This window comes from Ammospiza caudacuta, chromosome 7 (genome assembly GCF_027887145.1).
Source record: "Ammospiza caudacuta isolate bAmmCau1 chromosome 7, bAmmCau1.pri, whole genome shotgun sequence".
Classification (NCBI taxonomy): domain Eukaryota; kingdom Metazoa; phylum Chordata; class Aves; order Passeriformes; family Passerellidae; genus Ammospiza; species Ammospiza caudacuta.
In genome coordinates, this window is record NC_080599.1 from 27,851,693 (window position 1) to 27,874,198 (window position 22,506).

Genomic DNA, 22,506 nt, shown 5'->3' on the forward strand with positions numbered 1-22,506 from the left:
CTTCTTTTCACCTGAGCAATTCGGATAATTCCATGCTCTAATACTAACTCTAATGTACTTAAAGCCATTCTAAACTGTTGGGGTATGTTTTCTTATTTTCCCTGAGAATTAATTAACACCTCAATTACACACTACTACAATTACTACAAACAACGTTGTAGTGCTATTTTCATCAGCTCCTCTCTCTTTTGTCACTGAAGTGTAATTGTATCAGAATGTATTATTTGTATGTCTGTTGGGGAAAAAAAGCAAAAAGCTGGAGTCATGATTTCAAGAAAAAAACATTGATTCAGCTCTAAAATGTGTAGGAGATACATATTTAGCAAAACAGGGAGGAAAAGCAACACAATGAAACTGAGCCACATATACACCTCCTACTATGGCAGTGTGTAACCTCAAGGTGTTTTTCAGGCATTAGACATTGCCTAGTAACAATTGTCTAATAGTTAACACTGCTGATATGTGAAACAGCACTTGGAATTCACTGAGCTGATTAAAAAATTTGATTTGGTCAGGATTGGTTGCAGGTTCTCTCCAGACTGAGGTAAACACACTTTTATGGGTCATGCTGGCTTCAGATCACAGGAAAGGACAACTAAATGTCATATTTTTGTAGACACTGTTTCTGTACTCACATGAAGCTCTGGACTTCATGAAGCAAAAAAATCCCAAGCAATAAAATTCTCAATTGAACAAACAACAAAAATCTTACCAAAAAACCCCAAACAACCCAACCCCACTGTCTCTTGAAAGAAGACTAGAGAACAAGAAAATTCCTGTTGAAGGCTTGGAGGTAGGCAGCATATGGATATGCTAAAATGGATGCTTTGAGAGCAGTATCTGTGAAATCACGTGCACTAACAAATGAGGTGATTAAAACTACCTAGGTTCATAGTAGATGACTTCATTATTGCTTACTTAATAAAAAATTTAAATTCAATGCATAATAGTAAATATGTATTTAGTTGGAATTACACAAATATGAACACTTGCAAAAAAATTTGTATATATTATTTAAAATATACACTGTTTTAAGTTTCATATGACACAGAATAATAGCTCCAAACTTAGATTTCAATCCACTAAAAGAAGTCGCAAAAATCTACCCTTCAGCTGATTTCAGACTCAACCCAGATTTACTGAGATTTAGTGTTCTACCACATCTAACTACTGCTGGTGAAGAGTAAAAGAGATACAATGACAACCTCATTGCAAAACATCAAAAGTGGCACTTAAATGCTGCTTTACCCTGCTTAATAGCTGGTGGTCATCCATACTTAAAGCTACATGCGCTGCACAATGGGGCAAAGGGTTCAAGCATCTAAAGCCAGCAGAATTCATCAAATTCCTTCAGGTTCCCCTAAAGAGGGGAACTTGTATGCTGTATGAGACTACTAATATTGTATTCCAGTACTCAACATTGGAGCCACAGGAAATTCCCAAGCCAGATGAGGCTTCACAAGGATAACTATCCTAGGCTATTATGGACACGTGGCATACTATGGAAACTTGGGGTTCATAGTGCTTCGGTCATGGTCATTTACCCTGAGAACTGAAGAGTGCACAGACTGATAGACAACAGCTCTGCAACCACAGCTCCTCCAGCTAAAACTGGCAGAAATTTTCTTCTAATGCCCCTGAGATGAATGTCCAGTGCACCTGTACTGCACTGCAACAACTGCACAGAGTGGGCAGCACTGGTGCCTCCACTAGCTCACCCCTGCTCATCAGTGCTGCTTTCACAGCTCCTTCTGCTTTCCTTTTTAAGGAACATGAAATAATAACAATGGCATCAAAGAAAGACAAAAAGGAATTAAGAAACCCTGGATACAAACTGAAGAGCTGTATGACAGTAAATCCTAAGGATAACTTTAGACAGGTGTCTTGATTCAAGTAATTGTCACAGGTCTTGGTTGGCAGCGAATATTGCGCTGTGCATTACACTGCTAACTCTATCAATTGTATTAAATTCAGAGGTTAGAAAGGACTACTTATAAAATAGGAAAATAAAAGCACAGTCCTGAAATTACTGCACTTGTAAAGAGATTCTGGGATGAGCCAGTCTTTGCACACGCTGTAGCAAAATATTCAAAATCTTTGTTTTAGTGAGACAGTACTTGTCCATGTTCAGGTCAAAGATTGTCTCTCAAACACCTGCATTTTTTCCTGCAAATAAACCATTTTTTCCACTGTACTGCCCAACAGTCTTGGAAGAGGAAGAGCCCTGAAGGAACAACTGGAAATCAGTAATCCATTTTCCCTGACAAAACACTGGTTCTGCAGCCTCTCTGCCCAAGAACATAATTGTTTCAGAAACTGAAGGTTAAAAACAAGGCCAAAAGAAGCCCTCTAGACACAAACAAGATAAAATAAAGTTGCCATCACTGGACAGAATCCATGCAATCTCTTGGCAGACTGCAGAAACAGTTCTAGTTATCTACTAGACAGGGTATTTTTTTTCTTCTCCAATCTTAAATGAAAGCTCAGTATTTTAGTTTTACACTGCAAAGGAATGAATTTGAAGCTTAAGTTTTGTTTCAAGTTCAGACTTAAAATCAGGTAACACAAATATAAGCAGACAACCTTAACAACACCAGTCCTAAAAAATGTTGATTACTAAGGATCATGGTGATAAAGACCATTACAGTTCAGAAAACAGGAAGAGACAAAAGTTTACTTCTTGGAATACTATGGAATAAAGTATACTGTTGGAAGTCAAAACACTGTTTTCCCTGGATGTTTAAAACAAAATATGCCTTGATGACCTGCACCACACAGAAGCAAAAAAGGCGCAAATATTGTATTTCTACCCTCAGGTTACTTCATGATTGATTCCCACTTCATATTCTTCCTCTCTTGGGGCTGCAGCATTTCTTTTGTCTGCTACATCTTTGTTGTAAGTCACTTATTATATAAAATCTCTTATTCATACAAAGTGTCACTTGATCTGAAAATAAAACGTGGAGGAACTGAAGCACTCTTTAACTGGCCATGAACGTGCAGGGAAAAGCTGACACTCAATACAAAGGAATTAATTGAGAGTTTATTCCAGGTGGTTCTCCTCACTGAGTACACAAGTCATCAGAATAATCTATGAAATAGACTTGGACTTTAATGATATGATCTTCTTCTATAATGCATTTTGGTTTTTCCATCTAACAACCTGTTTAAAAAAAAAATCTGCCAGATGAAATGTTCAGCACAACCTGTGATCTTTACTATTTGTAGAAAATATGAATTAAAAAAGGACACTATCAGTTAATTCTTACTTTAAATGTTTACACTTATAAAATGCTTTGGAAGCTTGAAACTGAAATCCTTTGTGATATTTTTCTTCTTCCTACCTCCCTCTTCCCATCTTAAATGCCTTTATTAGCCCAGGATTATCATAAATGACAGAGTGCAGCTGCTTAAAAACATTAAAGGACCACAAATGGATAAACTGTGTTTTTAAAAAAAAAAAGGAAGCTTACATGGATTTTCTTCAAACAAAATGCATAGATGGCTACGGTACTCATCTGTCAACCTTTACAGTGTCCGCTTGAGGTAGCCTTTCTACAGAACAACTAAACAAGCCCCAACGTAATCTACATCCTTGCATCAAAACCACTATCTCTGAAAGTCCACTCAATTTAACACCACTGGTGATCAACATAATACATTTTAAAAGCTTTGGACAAAACAGCAGATACAGTGGGCATAAATGTTAGTTCTAAATCTGCAGCCCTCACTGTACATTGTACGCACATAAATATCTCAGCTATAATACACATACCAGATCCATCCCTAAAAGCCATACTATTATGGAAAGCACAGCCATGCTAACTTCAGGATACAAACCATAATTCCACGTCTACAAAAGGAAAGTATAATTAGTGGCAGTTTATTGCCTCATACAAATTTAACCAACATGGCAACCATGCCAAAGGAATTAAAACATTTTCAGGACATATGTACAGACTGTACATTTCAGAAACATCTGAACAATAAAAATGCAAGAACAATCTCGGCATTACAAATTAAACTAAACAAATGGTTTGAAACCGTCAATGCATTGAATGGGTTTACAAAGGCACTTCCCTACCGAAAATAGGAAATGACAATCTGCAGCCTAGAGGGAGGTCGGAGAAGAGTGCTCATCAACTACTGCACAATCTCAACTTTAAGAAAAAATAAGCAGGATTTAATCAAACATTTATAGGATTCAATGTGATCCACTTTGAAAGAATTCACACAGTCTCATCTTTGCTTTTCTGTTGCTTTTCTTGGCTCTCTCGTTCTGTACTTTGGCTCCTTCGACGATCATGTTTGTCAGAATGGTCCTTGCTATCACTGTGATCATGTTTGTGGGAACGTTCTTTGCTTCTGCTACGCTTCCTAGATTTTTCTTTGCTGGGACTCTGATCTCGTTTTCTGGACTTCTCAACACTATCTGTTCTTCCTCTGCTTCTGCTTCTACTTCTTTTATTTGACTTCTCCTTATTTTCATTTTTATGTTTACTTGATTTTTCTTTGCTCCTGCTTCTGCTGCGCTTCCCTGTGTTCCTGCTTCGGCTCCTACTCCTGTGCTTTCTTTCCCGGCTTCGACTTCTACTATGCTTTCTCTCTTTTTTGGAATCCCTCTTGTCATCACGGTGTTTCTTTTCATCTTTGTCATCCTTGTGTCTCCTCTCCTCTGTGTCACCCTTACTTTTCCTTTCTTTTGACCTTTCTCTAGATCGATCTTTTTCCCTCTCACTACCTCTTTCCTTATCATAATCTCTCTCTTTTTTCCGACTCCGTTCATTTTCTTTCTCTCTCTCCCTGTCCCTGTCTCTTCTATCTCCTTTCCTGTCACGACTTCGACTCCGGCTTCTGTATCTGTCCCTGCTTCTGCTTCGCCTCCGTTCCAGTGAGCGATCAGTACTTCGCGATCTCCGCCTTTCCTTTTCTCTCTCCTTTGCTTCACGTTCTAATCTCTGCCGTTCTCGTTCTCTTTCTAGTTCTCTATCAAAACTAGATGATCCATGGCCTTCCCGATGGTGACTTCTGCTTCTGGATCTTCTGGGAGACCTCCTGGGACTGATGGATCTTGGTCTTGGAGACCTTTTAAAATAGAAGACATTCTACATGAAACACCTCCTTCAATAGTTAAGAAATCCTCTTTCCAATTTATACTTTACAGACGGAGTTTGTATTTAATCTTAAATAGAAAATATCATCTGATTATTTTAGTCCACTAGCATCCATAAACTGTTGCCTTAAAACCTATTTCAGTGAAAAGACAACACGTTGCTGGTAATAAGTAGTTCGATATTGAACTTTTAACATTAATTTTTAAAATAATGTTTATGTGACCTTGAACGTCTACGTTCTGCATGCCGGTCTATTTCCTCCATCCCCTCCTTGCCATCTTTCTTGATTTTTCTAGGTCTGCTTTTGATTTGCTGGTCAATGGCTTTCTGGACTGGCACAGGAATTCTTGGAAACAACGTGGAAAACCATTCAAGCTTAGTGAGGAAGGAACGAAGCATCTCCCCTATGGTCATAACGCAACCCCCACCTGCCTTCACATCCAGGTCCTGCAAAATACAAGCAAAAAATATCCTGATGGTCAAAAATATTCTTTACTGATTAAAAAAAATATGCTGCTACATTACTGTCCTACTGAAGTCTCATGATTATGAAAGTTTACTTGTCTCATATTCTAATACATTTCCTTAGAGAAATTCAAACTCTGCACCCTTTGGATTTGGCAGAATGTTACAGATAGGGAATGGTACTTAATATATATGCATGCAGGCACATACTAATCCTGCAGCCATCTGGATGGTAAGGGACTGTTGATGAAGAGATTAACACAAAATCCCCTTACACAGTCTGGTTATATGGTATGATCTTGCATTGTATTTTAATGCCACAAAGTTGAGAAGTCCTCTGAAACTACATTTAATACTCCATTTTGTGGATATACAACTGTGTACCATCATACCCAACCCTGTGGCCTAAATCATTTATGAACTACATCATTGCCTATCTAAAAATGATCATAGAAAGACCTCTAGTACAAAATGGCATCCTAACAGAATTGGAAGCAATAGCAAACCAACTGCCATGAAGCAGTGAGGTTTCTAATTTAGAAATATGTAAAAAAATAAATAAATGAACAAATAATTGGAAACGCATAATCCATGATGACCATTGTCTCTGAAAAGGGTCATTACCGCATGAAGGCCTTCTTGCTATGCCCTCTCACAGCTCAGGACATGTTAGTCAGCTATTGTCAGTCCCAAACCTATAGTGCAAGCACACAAGGAAAGTGAGATTTGTTATCTAAACAGGAAGAGAAAATCTGAACGTAAAACTGCTTGCACTCACACACATTTAAGTGTTCAGATATACAGTTTTTCCAAATATAATCGCTGCAGAGATCTAAAGAAGAAAAAGAGGAGTTAAACGTAGCACCTGGAGAGTACGTACAGTTAAACAAAATAAACATAAGAAGCATTCTGAAAAGTAACTGTGTCCTGGGAAGGTTTTCACAGCAGCATGACAAAAGATGAACTGCTTCCAGATTTTAAGAACTGGAGGGGAAAAAAAATCCTGTAGGTTTAAATAATTCCATATATGAAAATTTGCTTCATCCTACTGAGTTTGACCAGGACTGGTAAGAAACTTAAGCAGCCCCAAGCAGGTTTTCTACATAACAGAAAGCTACTGATAGCAGCTGGGAAAGAAACACTAATTCCAAAAGCATAGTAGGAGATTTTAAGCAACAAGAAATAAACACATCTTGATACCCAGCATCAGCAAGAACTGAAATGTATAAACTAAAAAATAATGCTTTGAATAATGGACCAGTTAAGACCTGCACAATGCATTGTACTTGTGACTGCTTTACTGTCCTTGAAATTGACTTTGTGTGACCCTGAGAATGAAGCCACCCCAATGCTTCTCGTAAATTACAGTCCAACGTTGTGGAGAGGAATTCTTATTAGCTAATCCCACTTGGGGGAGAAGGACATTACATTGATTCAAGTCCAATTTGTTTCATTTTTGTTAAAAATTGACTATAGCATGGGTTTATCTGAAATCACCAGTTGTTTCCTTTGCTCAATGTTTTTGATACTTAGCGTGAAATTTTTAAATGTTTAAAATAAATACACTGCATTGCAGTTAGACACAGGTGTAATTAACACTATTTTTATTACCAGTATTTGGACATTATTTGCAACTACAACATTTGAAATTTCTTCAAGTAAATGCCTACTGTCACACTGAAGATGGCAAGTGAGCCTTCCTGTTCTAGTCTTAAATTTAGAATGTAATTTCAAACCTGCTCAATAAATCTTAATTGCAGCAGTATGCAGCAGACTGTGTACTCAACTTCATAGCCCAAGAAACCTTACCCACCAGCTCTCTACTGTTTCTCCAAACAGTAAATCAGGACTAGGATACCAAAGGTATTCTCCTATCTGACTGAATAATAATGCAATCTTCTTTACTGAATTTCTTCAGTTAGCAACTCATCCCTTTATCTGCCCCAATAACAAAGACATTAAGATTCCAGAGATAAAGCCACCTTATGCAATAATCTGGCTTTTTGCTTCTTCTCTGAAGAATTCCTGGGTTTAGCTGTTCTAGGACATGAATAACAACCACAGAGATTTCTGGCAGAATTTTCAAAGGTGAATGCTGGTTTCTACCGTTCCCACTCTTTTATGTAACCATCAATTCCCCTATCCCAGTAATAAAGTGATAATACAAATTTAGCACTTGCATGACTTACTACACCTTACCTAAAAGTAACTGATTTTAAAAAACACAGAAGACACATTCACACAGCCTGCTGTCTGCATTCTGATTCAGTACACCTGTTCCACATGGTTTTGCAAATGTGACACAGTAACATCTTAACCAATGAAAAAATCTGTTAGATCTTCAAAATCTAAGAGAAATTACCCAGGTCACAGCTCAAACCTGTTTCCTGCACCAATTAACATACATATTGTTAATATTACAAGAACTTAACACTGTAACATTCAAACTACAGAAAACCCTGTCGAGCAATGTTTAAGCCTAAAGCAGTAACATGAAAAGAAACAAAAGAAAATAAATTATTACCCTCGCCGACATACCTCTTCATCATCAAGAAAGGATTCAAACCAGTCCCATAGATCTGTAGGAGGCTGTGTGTACCTTTAAGCACAAAAACAATATAAAATTTTAATACAGCTTTCTGCATACTGGATCAGTCATTAGTTGATGATATTGATACTTACCTAATATACATAAATCCAAGAGCCCTAATATACGGGGAGTCCGTATGAGTGATAAGGCCCATCACTTGTTTACGAGTGAGCTTCAGTGTAAATAACTTGTAGAGCAGACAAAAAGCAGTAGACACAATTCCTCCAGTTCCAACACCACGCACCTTTCAAAAGCAGAAAGTTAGGTGAGGATGCAGAAAGTCACAAAGACATTATCCCAAACCTACAAAAGAATATGAGAACTAACACAGCATAAAATCTAAATCTACAAACAAAGCTATGGGGAAAAAGTAACACTACTGACATCCATAGCTTTGGAAGTGAGAAGAATGTATCTACTCTTTGTAATAAGTATTTTATATCAGAGACTGAGCCAACATACAAGCACATTTTATCTATGCTTTGAAACGTTATTTACCAGACAGAAATATTTAAGAAGGCACGTACTTCTACTTACCCCTCCACACATCCCTGTCTGGCCTGCTGTTTTTCTGCTGCCCTTTTCCCATGGTTCAACATGTGTTACCTGAAAGGGTGAGGTGGGGGACAGGAGGAAAGAAAGAAAATTACAATTACAACCTTCATAATGTTTAGGTGACCACACAAGCCTGATTTAACAATGGATATCCTAAACCAATCTTAAAAAACTGTCTTCTAGCAATTTCAAGATCAAGTCTGCTTTGTCATTAAAGCAAAGCACTTGGCTATTTTAATTACCACATTATGAAATTACAGCCAAAATCTTGAATGAAATTTAAACAAACAAATCCCATAACCCCAAAGAAAACATCCATGCTTATTCTATACTCCACGTTCTTTCAAATACTTTATGACTAAACCCCATCATTACTATTTCCTTGGGTGACTGGACAACTGCCTTTATTTAAACCATCTCCTTACAAGTTAAGTGATAACTGCTGATGACAGCTACAAAAGACAAAACATACAGTCTCACATTCCTAAGTCTCATTTTTGAAGTAAACTTAACTAGAGATTTATTTTATCTCTTACTAATAGGACAAAAGAAATACGTTTATTAAGGGTAGTATTTTAACATAAAGTCAAAGTTTTTTCTCTTAGACTGCAGGGATGTAAAATTTGCTGAAGACAAATCTTTTGAGATACACTTAGGGATGAGTGCACAAACAAAGTTAATCAACACCATTCATAAAACTTGACAATAAGAGTCATAAACAAGCTCAGAACGACATAAATTGCCTATGCTATTGTTGATATTCTGAAATTCAGAGAAGCAATACCTGGCTCAATGAACACGTATATTTTCTAAACACATCAACTTAAAATATATGTAAAAGACAAAAATGGTACAACGGTGCTACAGTGGATTGGGAATAAGAGTTCATGCTGTACGGTACTTCACAAATTAAGATTCGTTAACAAAACATGAAATAAAACCAATTCTGTACACAATCACATGACATCAGAGACACACTAACAGCAGAAGTTGCTGAACTGTTTGGGTTTTTACGGTTGCTGTCTTTACCAAACAGGAAATATGAGAGATGCCAACACTGTAGAATTCAAAATCCACTACGACTTCCTGTACTGTTAGCATGAGAAGTTCATAAATACTACACAAATAATCCTACATATCTCTCTGGTTATATAGTATTGCCTCTCACAGGAAATGAAAAGTATTTTTTAGTCAAAGGATTGAGTATTACATTATCACAAACCTAGTCTTCAACTTTAATTACAGTCAATGTAAACATGCTGGTTTTGACAGGTATCAATTAAAACAAACAACAAAACCCTGAAAACAATATTCATTTCAAAAAGAAGTAATTAAAGTTTTGATCCCACCAAGACTGCTTTGCATGCTTAACTTGTTGGAAATACACAGATGAAATGAAGCTGAGGACATGCACATGGTGTTAAGGTCAGAGATAAAGAAAAAGGAAGTCCTGCACTTCGTAGATACAGAACTGAAACAGGAGCCCAGAATTACAAACGAATTAATTCAAACATCTGGACACGATCCATATCTCCAAAGATGGTGCTTATCACCAGCTGCCTGTTTGACTTACTATCACCCTTCCTCATAATCCAGCACCCAGCATTCTAGTATTTTCTAGAAGAGCCACTTGATTCTTAGACAGACAAATACACTTGAAGATACAGCTGCTATGACAGGTCATTTAAAAAAACCCAACCCAACAACTCATTAAAAAAAACCAAACCAAACCAAAAAAAAACAACTAACAAAAAAAAACCCCACAGCAATTATTCAGGAATCTTAAAACATGAAAAGAATTCAGATCTTATTGATATCAATGAAGCAGCTGAACCATCAGGTTATCTTCTCCCTCACAGCCATTACTCATGAGTGAGTAAGGGGCTGAGTTTTCTCTTTATTTAGCATGCAGTTTTGAGTCACTAACTGTCAAGTTCAGTAAATAAATCAGATCAACATGCAGGTTTTTAATGGCTTGTGAAAATTCTTCCCAAATTTAAGATAAAATTGAAACTGTGGGTCAAGCAAATGAACTATCCGACCTACTGCTGCTGAGCTCTACCAGCACAAAGATGACAAATTGCACCAAATACTTTTTAGCGCATCTGAAGGGGCTCACTTTAAAAATAGAGACAGCTCTCAATGTTTCTGAAAATACATTTCTTTCATAACTTTTTCAGCTCTAAAAATCAATTGCGTAAGTAAACTCTGCTGCTTTCCATTTAAATAGTCATGAGTCTCTCACACATGAAACGTAGTAAATTAACTGGAGAGATACTGCTGACTATATATGTTACACTATGTATTAGGAGAAACAAATAATCAGCTCCAAATGACAGAGCACAGGCAGAGAAAAGCTATCTTTACATGAAAAAACAGTAGCGTAAGTAAGTGCAAACTGCCAAAAATCTCAAAATACTGTAGTGGAATTAGTTTTCACAATTCTGGTGCCTGAAGTAACTTGATTTGGCTTGGATAAATGAAACAAAAAGGCTACCTTTGCTTTTTATTTTATTAATTTCAAATATACTGAAACCCACCAGGTGACACAGTAACATTATCAAGCAAAATGAATTCACCTGAAAAAATACGCCAGTAATAATCAAAACACAGGTGACTAAATGAATTATCTAACCTTGAATTATCTAAATTTTGGTCTCGTTATCAGAACAAAGAAAGTTGCTGCGTTGATTAGCATTAATTATGCATACCTCTACCTGGGAGAGTGGCTTGATGGAAGCCTCGGTGCAAAACTGATTCAATCCTGCTAACAAAACAAGAACCGAGACATGGGTGCCCTGATACAGACCATTCATCTCCCCAGCACATCTCACCTAACGGCAAGAGAAGCACTAAAAGGAACTCGTTAAGTTGTAAACTGAGTTACAGAGGAGGCAATTCTAACATGGAGCTGAGGATGAAGGCCACACGCAGACACCCAGGGTGAGTGACCACCATGGCTCCCGGGTGGGTACGGGGCGCGCAGGCGGCCCCGCGCTGCGGGAGGGCCGGGCTCGGCGGCGGCACAGATCCGCGCCCTGCCGCTCGCTCCGGCTGAAGGCGCAGCCCTCAGACGGCCATTTCGCCCCCACCGCCCCGGCTGCCCTCTCCGAAACCCATTAACAGCTCGGCAATTCCAAATCCGACGCGGAACACGCTTCTTTGGTGAGGCAGAGAAGGCAGAGCCTCGGATTCCCCCAGCTCAGCAACAGAACCGATACTTACTCCCATCCCTCACCGCAAGATAAGGGGCGAAAAGGCGCGGGCCGCAGGCAAACTGGGCCCGGCGCCAGCGCGGCCCGCGGGCTCACCTTGAAATAGATCTCGTCCACCACTTCGTGGTAGGTCTTGAGCTCGTAGAGCTGCACCTTGAAGTAGGGCGACGACAGGATGTTGGTGAGGATCATAGGGTTCAGGTTCATGGTCTTTTCGTTGCCCCACAGCGGTAGCACGTTGCCCTGCTTGCCCGAGGCCGCCGGCTTGGGGCCCCCGCTCTGCAGAGGCTGCTGCACGGGCGGGACGGCGCCGGGCGGGTGCTGGGCCACCTGCTGCCCCTGGCAGTTCGCCACCGCGGGGCTGTTGTTGGCCATGGCGGGTCGGCGCTCGGGGCAGGCGGGCCGCGCACACGGAGCGGGGCCGGCGGGCGCTGCCTCAGCCCCGACAAGATGGCGGCCGGGGAAGTGACGGCGGCGCCTTCCGGGGCCGCGTCACCGACCCGCGGGGCGCGGCGGGGAAAGGGCGGGGGAGCCGCGGAGCCTTGCCGCGGCCCCGCCCGCCCACAGCGCGGCCGTTTCCGCCCTCGCCTCGCCTCGCCTGGGGGCAGCGCGGGGACCCGACGGGCGGGACATCATTGCCAGGGAGAGCGAGGGGACGCCGTGACCCGGCGGGGGGCAGCTGCTGACACCGTCACACGGAGTTCTGTGGACTCAGCCCCGGAATTTACAAAGTTGAAAAGTGGTCCCTTCGGTCCCTTGTCGGTGGTAATGAGGCCACGGCACAGCTGGCGCTGGCCGCTTCTGCCTCCACAGCAGCAGAGAAGCAAAGAAGTCACAGAATGACTTGGGTTGGAAGGGGACGTTGAGGACCGTCTGTCTGGTTCCAACCCCTGCCATGGGCAGGGACGCCTTCCATTAGACCAGGCTGCTTCAAGCCCAATCCACACTGAACATCCAGAAATGTTCAGCGTGCTGTAACCCCGGAGGGGGCCACAGCATCTCTTTCATGTTCCCAATCTTCCAAAGATTGGATCTCCAATCAAATGTCATTATTAGAGCAATCAGAAAGGATATCTCTGTGATTATGTTGTTCAGAGTGGAGAATTATAACAGGTGATAATTCTGAAAGTTTTACTTACAGTGATACGTCTTGGGGTGAAGTCTTATGAACTATTAGAACATTGTGTGAATTTGCAATGTGTTACTAATTGAATTTTACTGTTAACTTTACTACTCTTCTTCTCTATACGTTTTTTGTTCTTTTTTGTTCTAAAGAATCCATTATACTGACTTGTAATTAGAATTTCACAGCATACCTCAGAATCCATAGAATTGGAAGCTGCTATGTAAAAGACTTCTATTAATAAACCTTTCTCTGAGGCAAAAAAAACCCAAAAAAAAAAAACAAACACAAAACTGGCCAGAATTTATAGAATTATCTAGTTGAGATGTAGGTACTAAGTGATAGTTCAGGGTTAAACAATTAGCAGCCAAAAGGAGTAACTATGTGCTCTGTCTAGGCCACAAAACGTAAAACGTTAGCCAAAAGTTGGCATACACATTTCTAGAATATTCTGAAATCTTAAAAGGGCACTGAATTATGTAACTTATCTAACTTTATCCCCCTCACTTCCACCTGAGTCCTGCCTCCTTCTAGGTCCCAGGCCTACACTATATTAATACCAGCCCTGCGATTAGCAAACGCTTTGCATGCTGTTAACAGAAGAAATGGGACATTTAGAGCCACGCTTTCCTTTCTACTTTCACCATGTGCTACACAGCTGCCTGCTTACCGAGCGACAAATTTGCCCTAGTGTGGAAAATACTTAATGAGACGCTGCAAAAGACATCGATTTTGGATGTGTGTGCTCTCTGCCGCACTCACCCAGTCAGGGTTAGTTCACTGTGTATGACAACCAGCTCCCTAGCGCGCTTTCCCTCTGTGGCGGAGCACAAGTGGCTTTAGACACAGCAGCACCGCAAGGGACTGGCATGAGGAGTGGCGAGATTTTGGGGGTTTAGTGTAAAAAAGTGGGGACACCGCTCGCGGCTGCCAATCACTTTAAATGACACTGAGAGAGGCTGGCACGGGTCTGTAGAACAGGTGGGCCGCGGAACGCTCGTTGGAGCCCACTTATCGTCTATCACAGAAGCGCCTTAGGGAACACCCCCCGCACTGGGGGCTGCCCATTGCAGCTCCTGGCGCTGCCCGGAGGTGCCGCACCCCCGTAGGGGCGGCCGCTTGTGCCAGGCGGGAGCTCGCCGTGGGAGGGAAGGTGGACGGGAAGCGCGGGGGAGCCTTGGCTAGGGCAGGGGGTGGCTGGGCCGGGGGCAGTGGCTGTCGGGGGCAGTGGATATCGGGGTCGGGAGCCGGCTGGGATCGGGAGCCGGCTGGGATCGGGAGCCGGGGCGGCTGAGGAGCCGGCGGGGTCAGGCGGGCGCTGCTGAGGGGAGCCCAGCAGGCCCGCTGAGCTGTGGGGCGGCGGGGGACTGGCCTGAACGCCGAGCCGGCTTTTGTGCGTATATATACACAAAAACATATTTTTATTTGTGTGTAAAAGACCTCGTAGAACAATCAAGTTGCGCGCGGGCTTGGCCCAGATGCGTTTGGTTGCAGTGTTTGGTTATGGTCTCTGTCCCGGTGTGCCGGATGGAGAGTGACAGATTATGAAATTTGCCTTTTTGGATTTGTATATGATTTATAGTCGTTTGCATAAGGTTATTTTCATAATTACGTATGGAGAGAACAGCCTAAATGTGCTAATCCCAATGTTTGTCGTTCTTTGAATAGAAGTCAGATCAGGTCTGCCCCTGCTTAATTGGGACTCAAACACCACTGAAAACAACAAACTTTGTAATTGGATGTATTGTGAAGTGCTTCAGAAAATAAGAGTTAACTTTTTATTTTAGGATTCCCAGAATACTATGGATAAGAACTTCAAAGAAGAGTTTAGGCAAATTATTAAATTTGAACCTCCTTTGTACAAACAACGCTACCAGTTTGTTAAAGATTTAGTGGAGAAGTACAAACCTAAGAAGGTTGGTATGTTTTGTCTCTTTCGGTTATTAACTTGGAAGTAAATTGACACTTGGCATCTCAGGGACACAAAATGCATAAATAACCTGTTGCATAAAATGCATAAATTACCAAACAATAGTAGTGAAGGAGTGTTAAAACTGAATGTCCTTAGCAGATACCTTGTGATATGTTGTTTTGCAGGGGTGCATAAAATTAATGTTACTTGACAGGAAAAAGAGAATATTTAAAAAAGAGAAATGCCTTAAATTGTTTTTGAATGTAGTGGGCATTCTGTTTTTAATATAATGCTGCGGAATTTGGTTCAAGTTGCTTTCCTCATAGTGGGGTTTTGCTTTCCAGAGAGTTAGTTCCATGTAGTGTGTCAGGTTTATTTCATCATTTGCATCTCAGATGAGAAGTGACATTGAGAGTGTGGGATTATGTGAGGCTAACTCATCTCCACTTTCTTAAGATCTTGTGACCCCTCTAGCTGTCTTGTTACCTGTGTTCCCCCAATATACCAGAACTTTTGTTTTACTACTCACTGTGAAAAACTAAATTGTTTAAGTAATATTCTGTGTCCTCCTCACTTCCTTCCCAAAAAGATCTTCTCAAGTCTGCAGTGTTTAACCCTTAAAGTGATGTTAATAGGGCATGCAAGAAACTGATGCACCTGCATTACTTATGTGATCATACTTCTAGTAGCTAATAAAAATGTAACCCAGTCTATGATGCCATGGCACTGTAATATGCTTTAAAATAGAACATATTCACCAGTGTTGCATCTGTCTTTAAAGGTTTGGGTTTTCTGATTTAGGATGTGGAAGGGGTGGGAGGGTTTACACAGACAGTAGATAAACTGGGTAGAAACAACTCAGGATTTTCACATGGGGAGCAGCAGTGTGCTTCAACCTTGACTGAGCCTGAGAAGGAGCAGTGGGAGTTGGTTTACATACTCAACTATCTCTTTAGCTTACAGGAAAGACTGCCTTATTATTTGACTTCATGGTCTGAATATCCCCAAAGTTCCCCACTTAAACATTAGACTGAGCTTGTAAACTTGTTTTATGCAGATTCTTTGCTGCTGACTTGGCTGCTGGTGAACCTGTTCTCAGTGTTTTGAGGGGAGAACAGCCCAGTGAAAAGCAGTGGTGAATGTGAAAATTGCTGCAGCTTTTGTACTTGAAATCATACTTTTCTGTTGCTCATGTGGAAGACATTCTCCAGAGTCAGTGGGATGTCCTACATGTACTTGTTTATAGCTGTAGTAACAAAAGGTTAATTCTTTTTAAAATATCTTGCAGGATCTTCATATACATTTTTTAAAAAGAATTTTCAAATCTGCATCTATCCTGCTTGCTTACAGCTGTAAATTTTAATTACGATCTGAAATGCTTTGTATTAAAAAGTTATGTTGATAAGTATGGAATTTTTATTTTATGCAAGTCTTTGAAATTACTTAATACTATAATTTTAATTTTAATTTTTTTATATGTAATTTACAGGTGGCAGATTTAGGATGTGCTGATTGCAGCCTTCTCTGGATGCTGAAATTCTGCAGTTGCATTGAAGTGTTAGCTGGGCTAGATATCTGTGCAAATGTAATGAAAGAGAAAATGTAAGCTCTTTGGTTGCTTTGAGGTTTGTGTCTGTCTTTCCCTAGTGGTGTGGTGGGTTCACCTGGCTGGAGCCAGGAGCTCACCAAAAGCTGCTCTGTCATTCCCCCTGCTTGCAGAGGCCTCAGGGTGTGCACATCTGAGAAATGCACTGTTTGTAAAGGCACTAGTGCATGGTGTTAGGAATATCTATGTATGCTTATATGTGACATTATTGTCTTCAGAAGGATCAGTTTTGATCTTTTTGAGATGTACATGGGACTTTAGTCACCAAGGTGGGGACTTGTTTATCATTTTGAAATAGGAAGGTTAGCTCAGTGTGTGGGGTCTGGTTAAGAACCTCTCTAAAATGAGAGGTTTATGTGATCTTTGAAGCGTTGGTCCAAGGGATGAATGTAGATTTACTGAAAGCAGATTAACACAGTTTCAGTGAGTCTGTAGGATCTGGATGTTTTCTCTCACTCTTTCTCAAGAATGAGGAGAAGTAACCTTTTATATGTAATATTTATTCTGTGTTTTGTCTAATGCTGTACTTCAGAATGAAATTTGCACATGTACTTGGTTTCTCAGTGTATTTTACTTGGGAAAAATAGGGAATATGCTTGGCCAAAACTCCCCCCAAAACCCTGCAAAGCTTGTCCAAACCAGACTTACTGTGTATCTGGAATTTAACTATTATCAGAATTTATAAGTGGCTTTCCAGGTGACTTGAGAATATAATGGAAATTTTTGTAAACAAAGGACAGTTTCTGCATTAACTTCTGCTCTTTCTGTCCTATGATAGGTAGTTAGAAGAAGTGTTTGTATTGCATATTCTTTGTTATATCCATGTCAAGTAAACCTTTTTGAAATTCATGAGGTATCTATGCAGGGTGTTAGCTAGTTCATTTTCATGCACTATTTATCTCATCTTAAGGTGCTTCCTGTAACATATTTTTAATACTTTTGTAGGCATACATTGTCTCCTCTTCCTGTTGATTATTTGCAGCCATCTGAAAGATCCCTAACTGTTACCTTGCATCATGGTTCAGTTGCCCACAAAGATCCTTGCATGCTTGGTTTTGACTTGGTGACGTGTATTGAACTGTGAGTATCAGCACAATACATAATGGTTTTTTTAGAGTTCAGTTTGGAATTTTGTCCTTGCTCCAAACAGACTTGATCAAACCTTTCAAGCAGAAGAGTAGAATTAGAAAAGTAGAAAGTAGAAGAGTGGCTGCTAACTTGTGTTTAAATTAATCATGCTAAGTAATTTAGGTAGTGCTTATGGCAGGAAGAGCATACTGAGGAAAAAGTACGAAATGCAAGAGGAGATTTGCTCAGAGAAAATCCCCTGTGCTGCTACTTGGCCACAGTGCCAGTGCTCATATTGATAGGTGTAAAATTATAAGTTACAAATAGGGGTTTGGGGTTCTTTTGACTGGTTGTTAACATTATAGTAGTGTGTTTTTAAACAAAGACATCAACTTACTCTTTTCAGAATAGAACACCTGGAAGAATCAGAGCTGAAGAAGTTTCCTGAAGTGGTGTTTGGTTTCATGGCTCCGAGCATAGTTGTGATCAGCACTCCAAATTCTGAATTCAACTGTTTGCTTCCAAGAGTGATGTTATACAGGCATCCAGACCACAAATTCGAGTGGAGCCAAGCAGAGTTTCAAAGCTGGTAAGGTACTGAACATCATATGCTGGGTGCACATGATGCAACTCTGAGTGCCCAGTAGTGTGAATGGCTGTGCATTTTCAGAAAGGTTCATTTATGTGGTTTTCTGTCAGTGAAGTGTCACCTCCTGCTTTGGTGATCTCTTTGCTGTTGAGAGCGGTTAAGCATTTTCTGTGGATTTTGTATTTTATGATGGTGGTTAAATTGGCTTTTACTTTAACTGCTGTGCAAAAAAAGATTTAAAACTTTTACTTACTCTTTATAGATCTTTATGACAATTAACACATCTGAAATATAAGGTATCAATCAATGTTTTTGCCTAATACCCTGCTATAGAAATTCTTCATAAAATCCAAGGAATGGGCTTGCTTTATATGGTGTGTAATCAAAGCACTCAGTAAGAGTATGCAAGCAGATTTATCAGATAGCCACAGCATGTTGAACACACAGGATAGTTTAATGGATCATGGCACAATGAGGGATTTAATGCAGATCATATGTGCACGACAGAGGGTTATATGAGATCTATCTTACCCTTAATATCAGGCATGTAATAAAAATAAGACAGAGACAATGGGATGCTCTGATAACATTCAGCTGTCAAGCAGTTGTGGAAGAAAATACATGGTACAGTAAAGAATGCCATACCTCAGTAGCCAACTCTTGGTGTAGCTGTCCTGGAAATTTTGCCCCTTGTTTCTGCCATACACTTTAAAGTATCCAGTGATTTTTGAGTAAATGGTTTTGCAAAGCTGGAAGCATGTCTTTTTCCCTACATAACAATACTAAAACCTGCCTGTAATTAGCTACCTTAGAATACCTTAGAGAAAATTTCTGTGACTTCAAGTATATTTAGATTTTGCTTTTAGATAGATATGAATTTAAAATATTGGTATCACTGAAGAAATGTGGGCATTTTCTGAGCTGTAAACATGAGAAAGCCTTTGTGTTGTGAAATAGAAATATTACATTATTCTCTAAAATACATGAGATATTAATTTACTTTTCTTCTTTTCCATGGAGAATAGTGCTGGTAGGTAGCACAGTTTTGGTTTCCTGCCCCATTTGTTCACGCTGGCTGATGATACAAGATACTTTTCATTTAGGTGTTATATAGACTGTTGTAACCTTGATTAGGTAGATTTTAGTCTTTCTATATTTACAGCAAACCACACTTTCTCTATTAACTGGTCTCTTGTGGTTTAAAGGTGTGTATGTTTTCCATGGGTTCTTCTCAAATAAACTTGTTCTTGAAAATCATTGTATAGCTGACTTCCAGGCTGGTGAGTAAGCAGCTGTGGGCATTAACATTGATGCACATTTTGTAGAAGAAACAGTAATGTTTGGGTGGCTAAATTACTGATACTAAATGATTCAGATTATGGTAAGCATCTTAGAGCTCTGGTACAACAAGATGTGACAGTGCTTATCTTCAGGCCTGGGAGTATTGTTAGAGAAATGATGTTCAAGCCTTTGCAGCCTTAGAGTCTTGATTCTCCTTAAGAACGGCTCTTTATCACATGGAAAGATGAATATTTCATATGATTGGAATAATTGGTCTTTCTTAGGGCTCTAGAGACTGCTAGATGCTATGATTACTCAGTGGAATTTACTGGTGTCGGGCACCCACCAACAGGAATGGAGAAGGTTGGGTTTTGTACCCAAATAGGTGTGTTTTTTAGAAAATACCCTCAAAGTGCTGAATCTGTTCAGTCTGAGAAACCAATGGAAGCAGTTTACAAAACAGTAAGTATTGTTTTCTTCCTTTAGAGGTGTGAATAAAGAGTAAAGTTGCCTATGACTGCCTGTGGGGTTGTTACCAGGAAATACTGCTGATAATCACAGCAAGACAGTCTCAGTCTCTGTGTTTGCAGTTGTACAGAGGCCTTAAACTTTTTAGGGTATTTGCTAAATAACAATATGGATAATCATTCTTATCTTAAAATATACCTATCCTTGCAATGAAATTGTTCCTTTCTGCCAGCTATTTTTCCTCTAGTCATTAAATTTATTTATTTATTATGTGGCTGTTGGCAATGACACAGATTTTTCAGATACATAAAAAATTTTAAAAAAACCTGTCTTGATAAATGTGACCTGAACTGAAACGTAAAGTTGTGTTATGGCTTTATCTTTTATTGCTTCCAAGCTATAAAAAACATTTGTAATTCCTGTATTGGAAATTTCTATGCATGTGAAATGTCATCTGTCATCTATTGCCCTTAACAGATTAATGAAATAGTCTTTAATGCTCACCAGACTTGGAAATACATCTAGGTGATGGACATGTACTAGAAATTGCTTTCATTACCTCCTGTTATAGGGTCATTTTGCAGAGTTTTGACATGGGTATTCTTTGAGATTAAACAAGAGTGTTAATTTTGTGTGTTTCTTATCAAATTAATTTTTATAAGGTAACTAATTTATAGGAATAATTCAACATTTCAAGGTGTAATTGGAAAGTAAGAAATAATTATAGACAGTGGAACTTCATTGGTACAAAACACCTCATATAACCTGGTGGGAATGAGATTGCCTGCTTAGTTTCCTTAATAGCCTTGGACTATAGCTCAGTAACACACTACAGTTCCCCAGATTTTGATGTCACAATTTATTTTTATCATTCCTTACAGCTGTGAGAGCATATTTAATGTTTGACTCTGAAAACAATAAATGACATGCTGTAGTCTTGGTTTCCAGATGACAATTCAGAACTAGTTTAGAATCTCCATCACTATAAAACTGTCCCCAGAACTCCATAATGTGAGAAGTAAGAAAATTATTAAAAAGAGGTGAAGAATTGCAGGGCTTTATCTTGCCTGATCTAGAAGTGTATCTTGCAGGTATTGCCTGTTGGGTTTTGGGGTGTTGGTTTAAGTTCAGTTAACTGCCAGTGTAGTTGTAATAAAGAAAACCAGCTCATATTGCCTAGTTTTTGTTACCTGAAACTGTTTAATAAGCGAAACAGGATTGAATAAAAAATTATATTCCCATTTTAGCAGTTTTTTGGACAGCAGATGTTAAAATCTGAGCTTGTGATAGTGATAAACATTTTATGTTTTCTTGTATATTGTAAAGGTCTTCAAAGCAGTGTACCCAAGTCTAAAAGATGAGAAGTACTTGCAGAATGCAGTGATCAGTGAAGTTATTTTCACAGCCCAAATCATTAAGCACCGTTTAATGTCAAAACGTCAGGAGTACAGTGATGATCCTGAGAGAAAATCCAAATTCCAACTTTCAATGGACTATTTTTCTGACTATCTTGGAAAAGTGGTTGTTGAAAAAAACATGGAACCATTTGTCAGTGGAAATGAGGTTTACATACCTCTCAGAACAATCTTTTCTTTTCCCAAAGTGAATCGACTCTGTGGTACCTTTGAGAAGTTATGCAAGCTTATTGCAGGCAAGGTCACACTGAGCAGTGATGGTTCTGCTGTGATGTTCAATATTGAACATGAAAATGAAGAGAATTAGATCAGATTTCTCAAACCAACTTCAGGTGAAGTAATGAAAGTGTTTTTTTTAGAAGCTGTCAAATGGTATATTCTGTATGCTAACTAGAGCACAAAAGCTTTTCTAACCTTCCATCAGTGGTAGTTATCTGTCAGCACCTCTCACTGAGTGAAGGTGAGTGCTTCTGACAAAGGTAACAGTAACTCATAGGGGTTTCAAGTGAGTATCAGGGGCTAAAAGGAAAGAATTTATTCCCAAGAAGAAAATGAAGTAAATCTTTTTGCTTTCTATTGCTTTATTGTAGCCATCATTACTATATGATTTCTGGTAGTCTCTTGTTAGCATCAAGGATAATTTGTTTTACCATCTACTGTGTTGTGCTGAATAATGTGAGTCAGACATAAGTTTAGGGCAAGTTTTTTCTTAATTTCTTTAAAATTTATAGATGCCTTTTTCAAGATGAGTACATACTCAGCCTTGATAAAAACCAAATGTTGTTCCCGCTGAATTGAAATATGAAACTGGCATATTTGTTCTGTTTTTCAAAGAATATTAAAAAAATTAAAGAACTGCAGTAATTGTGAATGCTAACCTATCTCTGGTGTAGTTGAAAAATTTTCTGTGTTTTCATGTGCAGCTTTTGTTCAAAACTGTAAAATCCAAATAGAGTAGATGCGAAAAATTTAACAAGAACAAAACCCCACAACACAACCAAAAAAACCCCTCCAACACCAACATCAAGAAAAGAGTGCAGTATCCTGAATATAAGTGAAATACTGTGTGTATTGATTGTTTGGTTATGGTCAGAATAGTTAAACA

At 39.4% G+C, this 22,506-nt stretch overlaps 2 protein-coding genes across 2 annotated transcripts; one reads left to right on the forward strand and one right to left on the reverse strand.

The window, feature by feature from the left end:
* Positions 1-3,867: 3,867 nt before the first annotated feature.
* PRPF38B (pre-mRNA processing factor 38B) lies at positions 3,868-12,387 on the reverse strand. Its single transcript, XM_058808603.1, has 6 exons — positions 12,036-12,387; positions 8,707-8,775; positions 8,262-8,413; positions 8,118-8,178; positions 5,338-5,561; positions 3,868-5,085 (listed from the first exon to the last, which is right to left on the reverse strand). The coding sequence occupies exons 1-6, from the start codon at positions 12,312-12,314 to the stop codon at positions 4,230-4,232; spliced, it is 1,641 nt and encodes a 546-aa protein (XP_058664586.1). The 5' UTR covers positions 12,315-12,387; the 3' UTR covers positions 3,868-4,229.
* Positions 12,388-14,429: 2,042 nt separating this feature from the next.
* Positions 14,430-22,278, forward strand: HENMT1 (HEN methyltransferase 1). The gene is made up of 7 exons (XM_058808754.1): positions 14,430-14,455; positions 14,850-14,978; positions 16,464-16,576; positions 17,526-17,660; positions 18,055-18,237; positions 19,803-19,980; positions 21,313-22,278. Exons 2-7 carry the CDS (start codon positions 14,865-14,867, stop codon positions 21,706-21,708), a joined length of 1,119 nt encoding a protein of 372 aa, XP_058664737.1. The 5' UTR covers positions 14,430-14,455; positions 14,850-14,864; the 3' UTR covers positions 21,709-22,278.
* The last annotated feature ends 228 nt before the right edge of the window (positions 22,279-22,506 follow it).

Coding starts and splice junctions, on each gene's coding strand:
- PRPF38B (XM_058808603.1), bottom strand. CDS start 12,314: ATGGCCAACAACAGCCCCGCGGTGGCGAACTGCCAGGGGCAGCAGGTG. Junction 8,776..12,035: donor TGGACGAGATCTATTTCAAG/GTGAGCCCGCGG, acceptor TCACCCTTTCAG/GTAACACATGTTGAACCATG. Junction 8,414..8,706: donor AGACAGGGATGTGTGGAGGG/GTAAGTAGAAGT, acceptor TGCTTTTGAAAG/GTGCGTGGTGTTGGAACTGG.
- HENMT1 (XM_058808754.1), top strand. CDS start 14,865: ATGGATAAGAACTTCAAAGAAGAGTTTAGGCAAATTATTAAATTTGAA. Junction 17,661..18,054: donor TTGGTGACGTGTATTGAACT/GTGAGTATCAGC, acceptor TACTCTTTTCAG/AATAGAACACCTGGAAGAAT. Junction 19,981..21,312: donor TGGAAGCAGTTTACAAAACA/GTAAGTATTGTT, acceptor TATATTGTAAAG/GTCTTCAAAGCAGTGTACCC.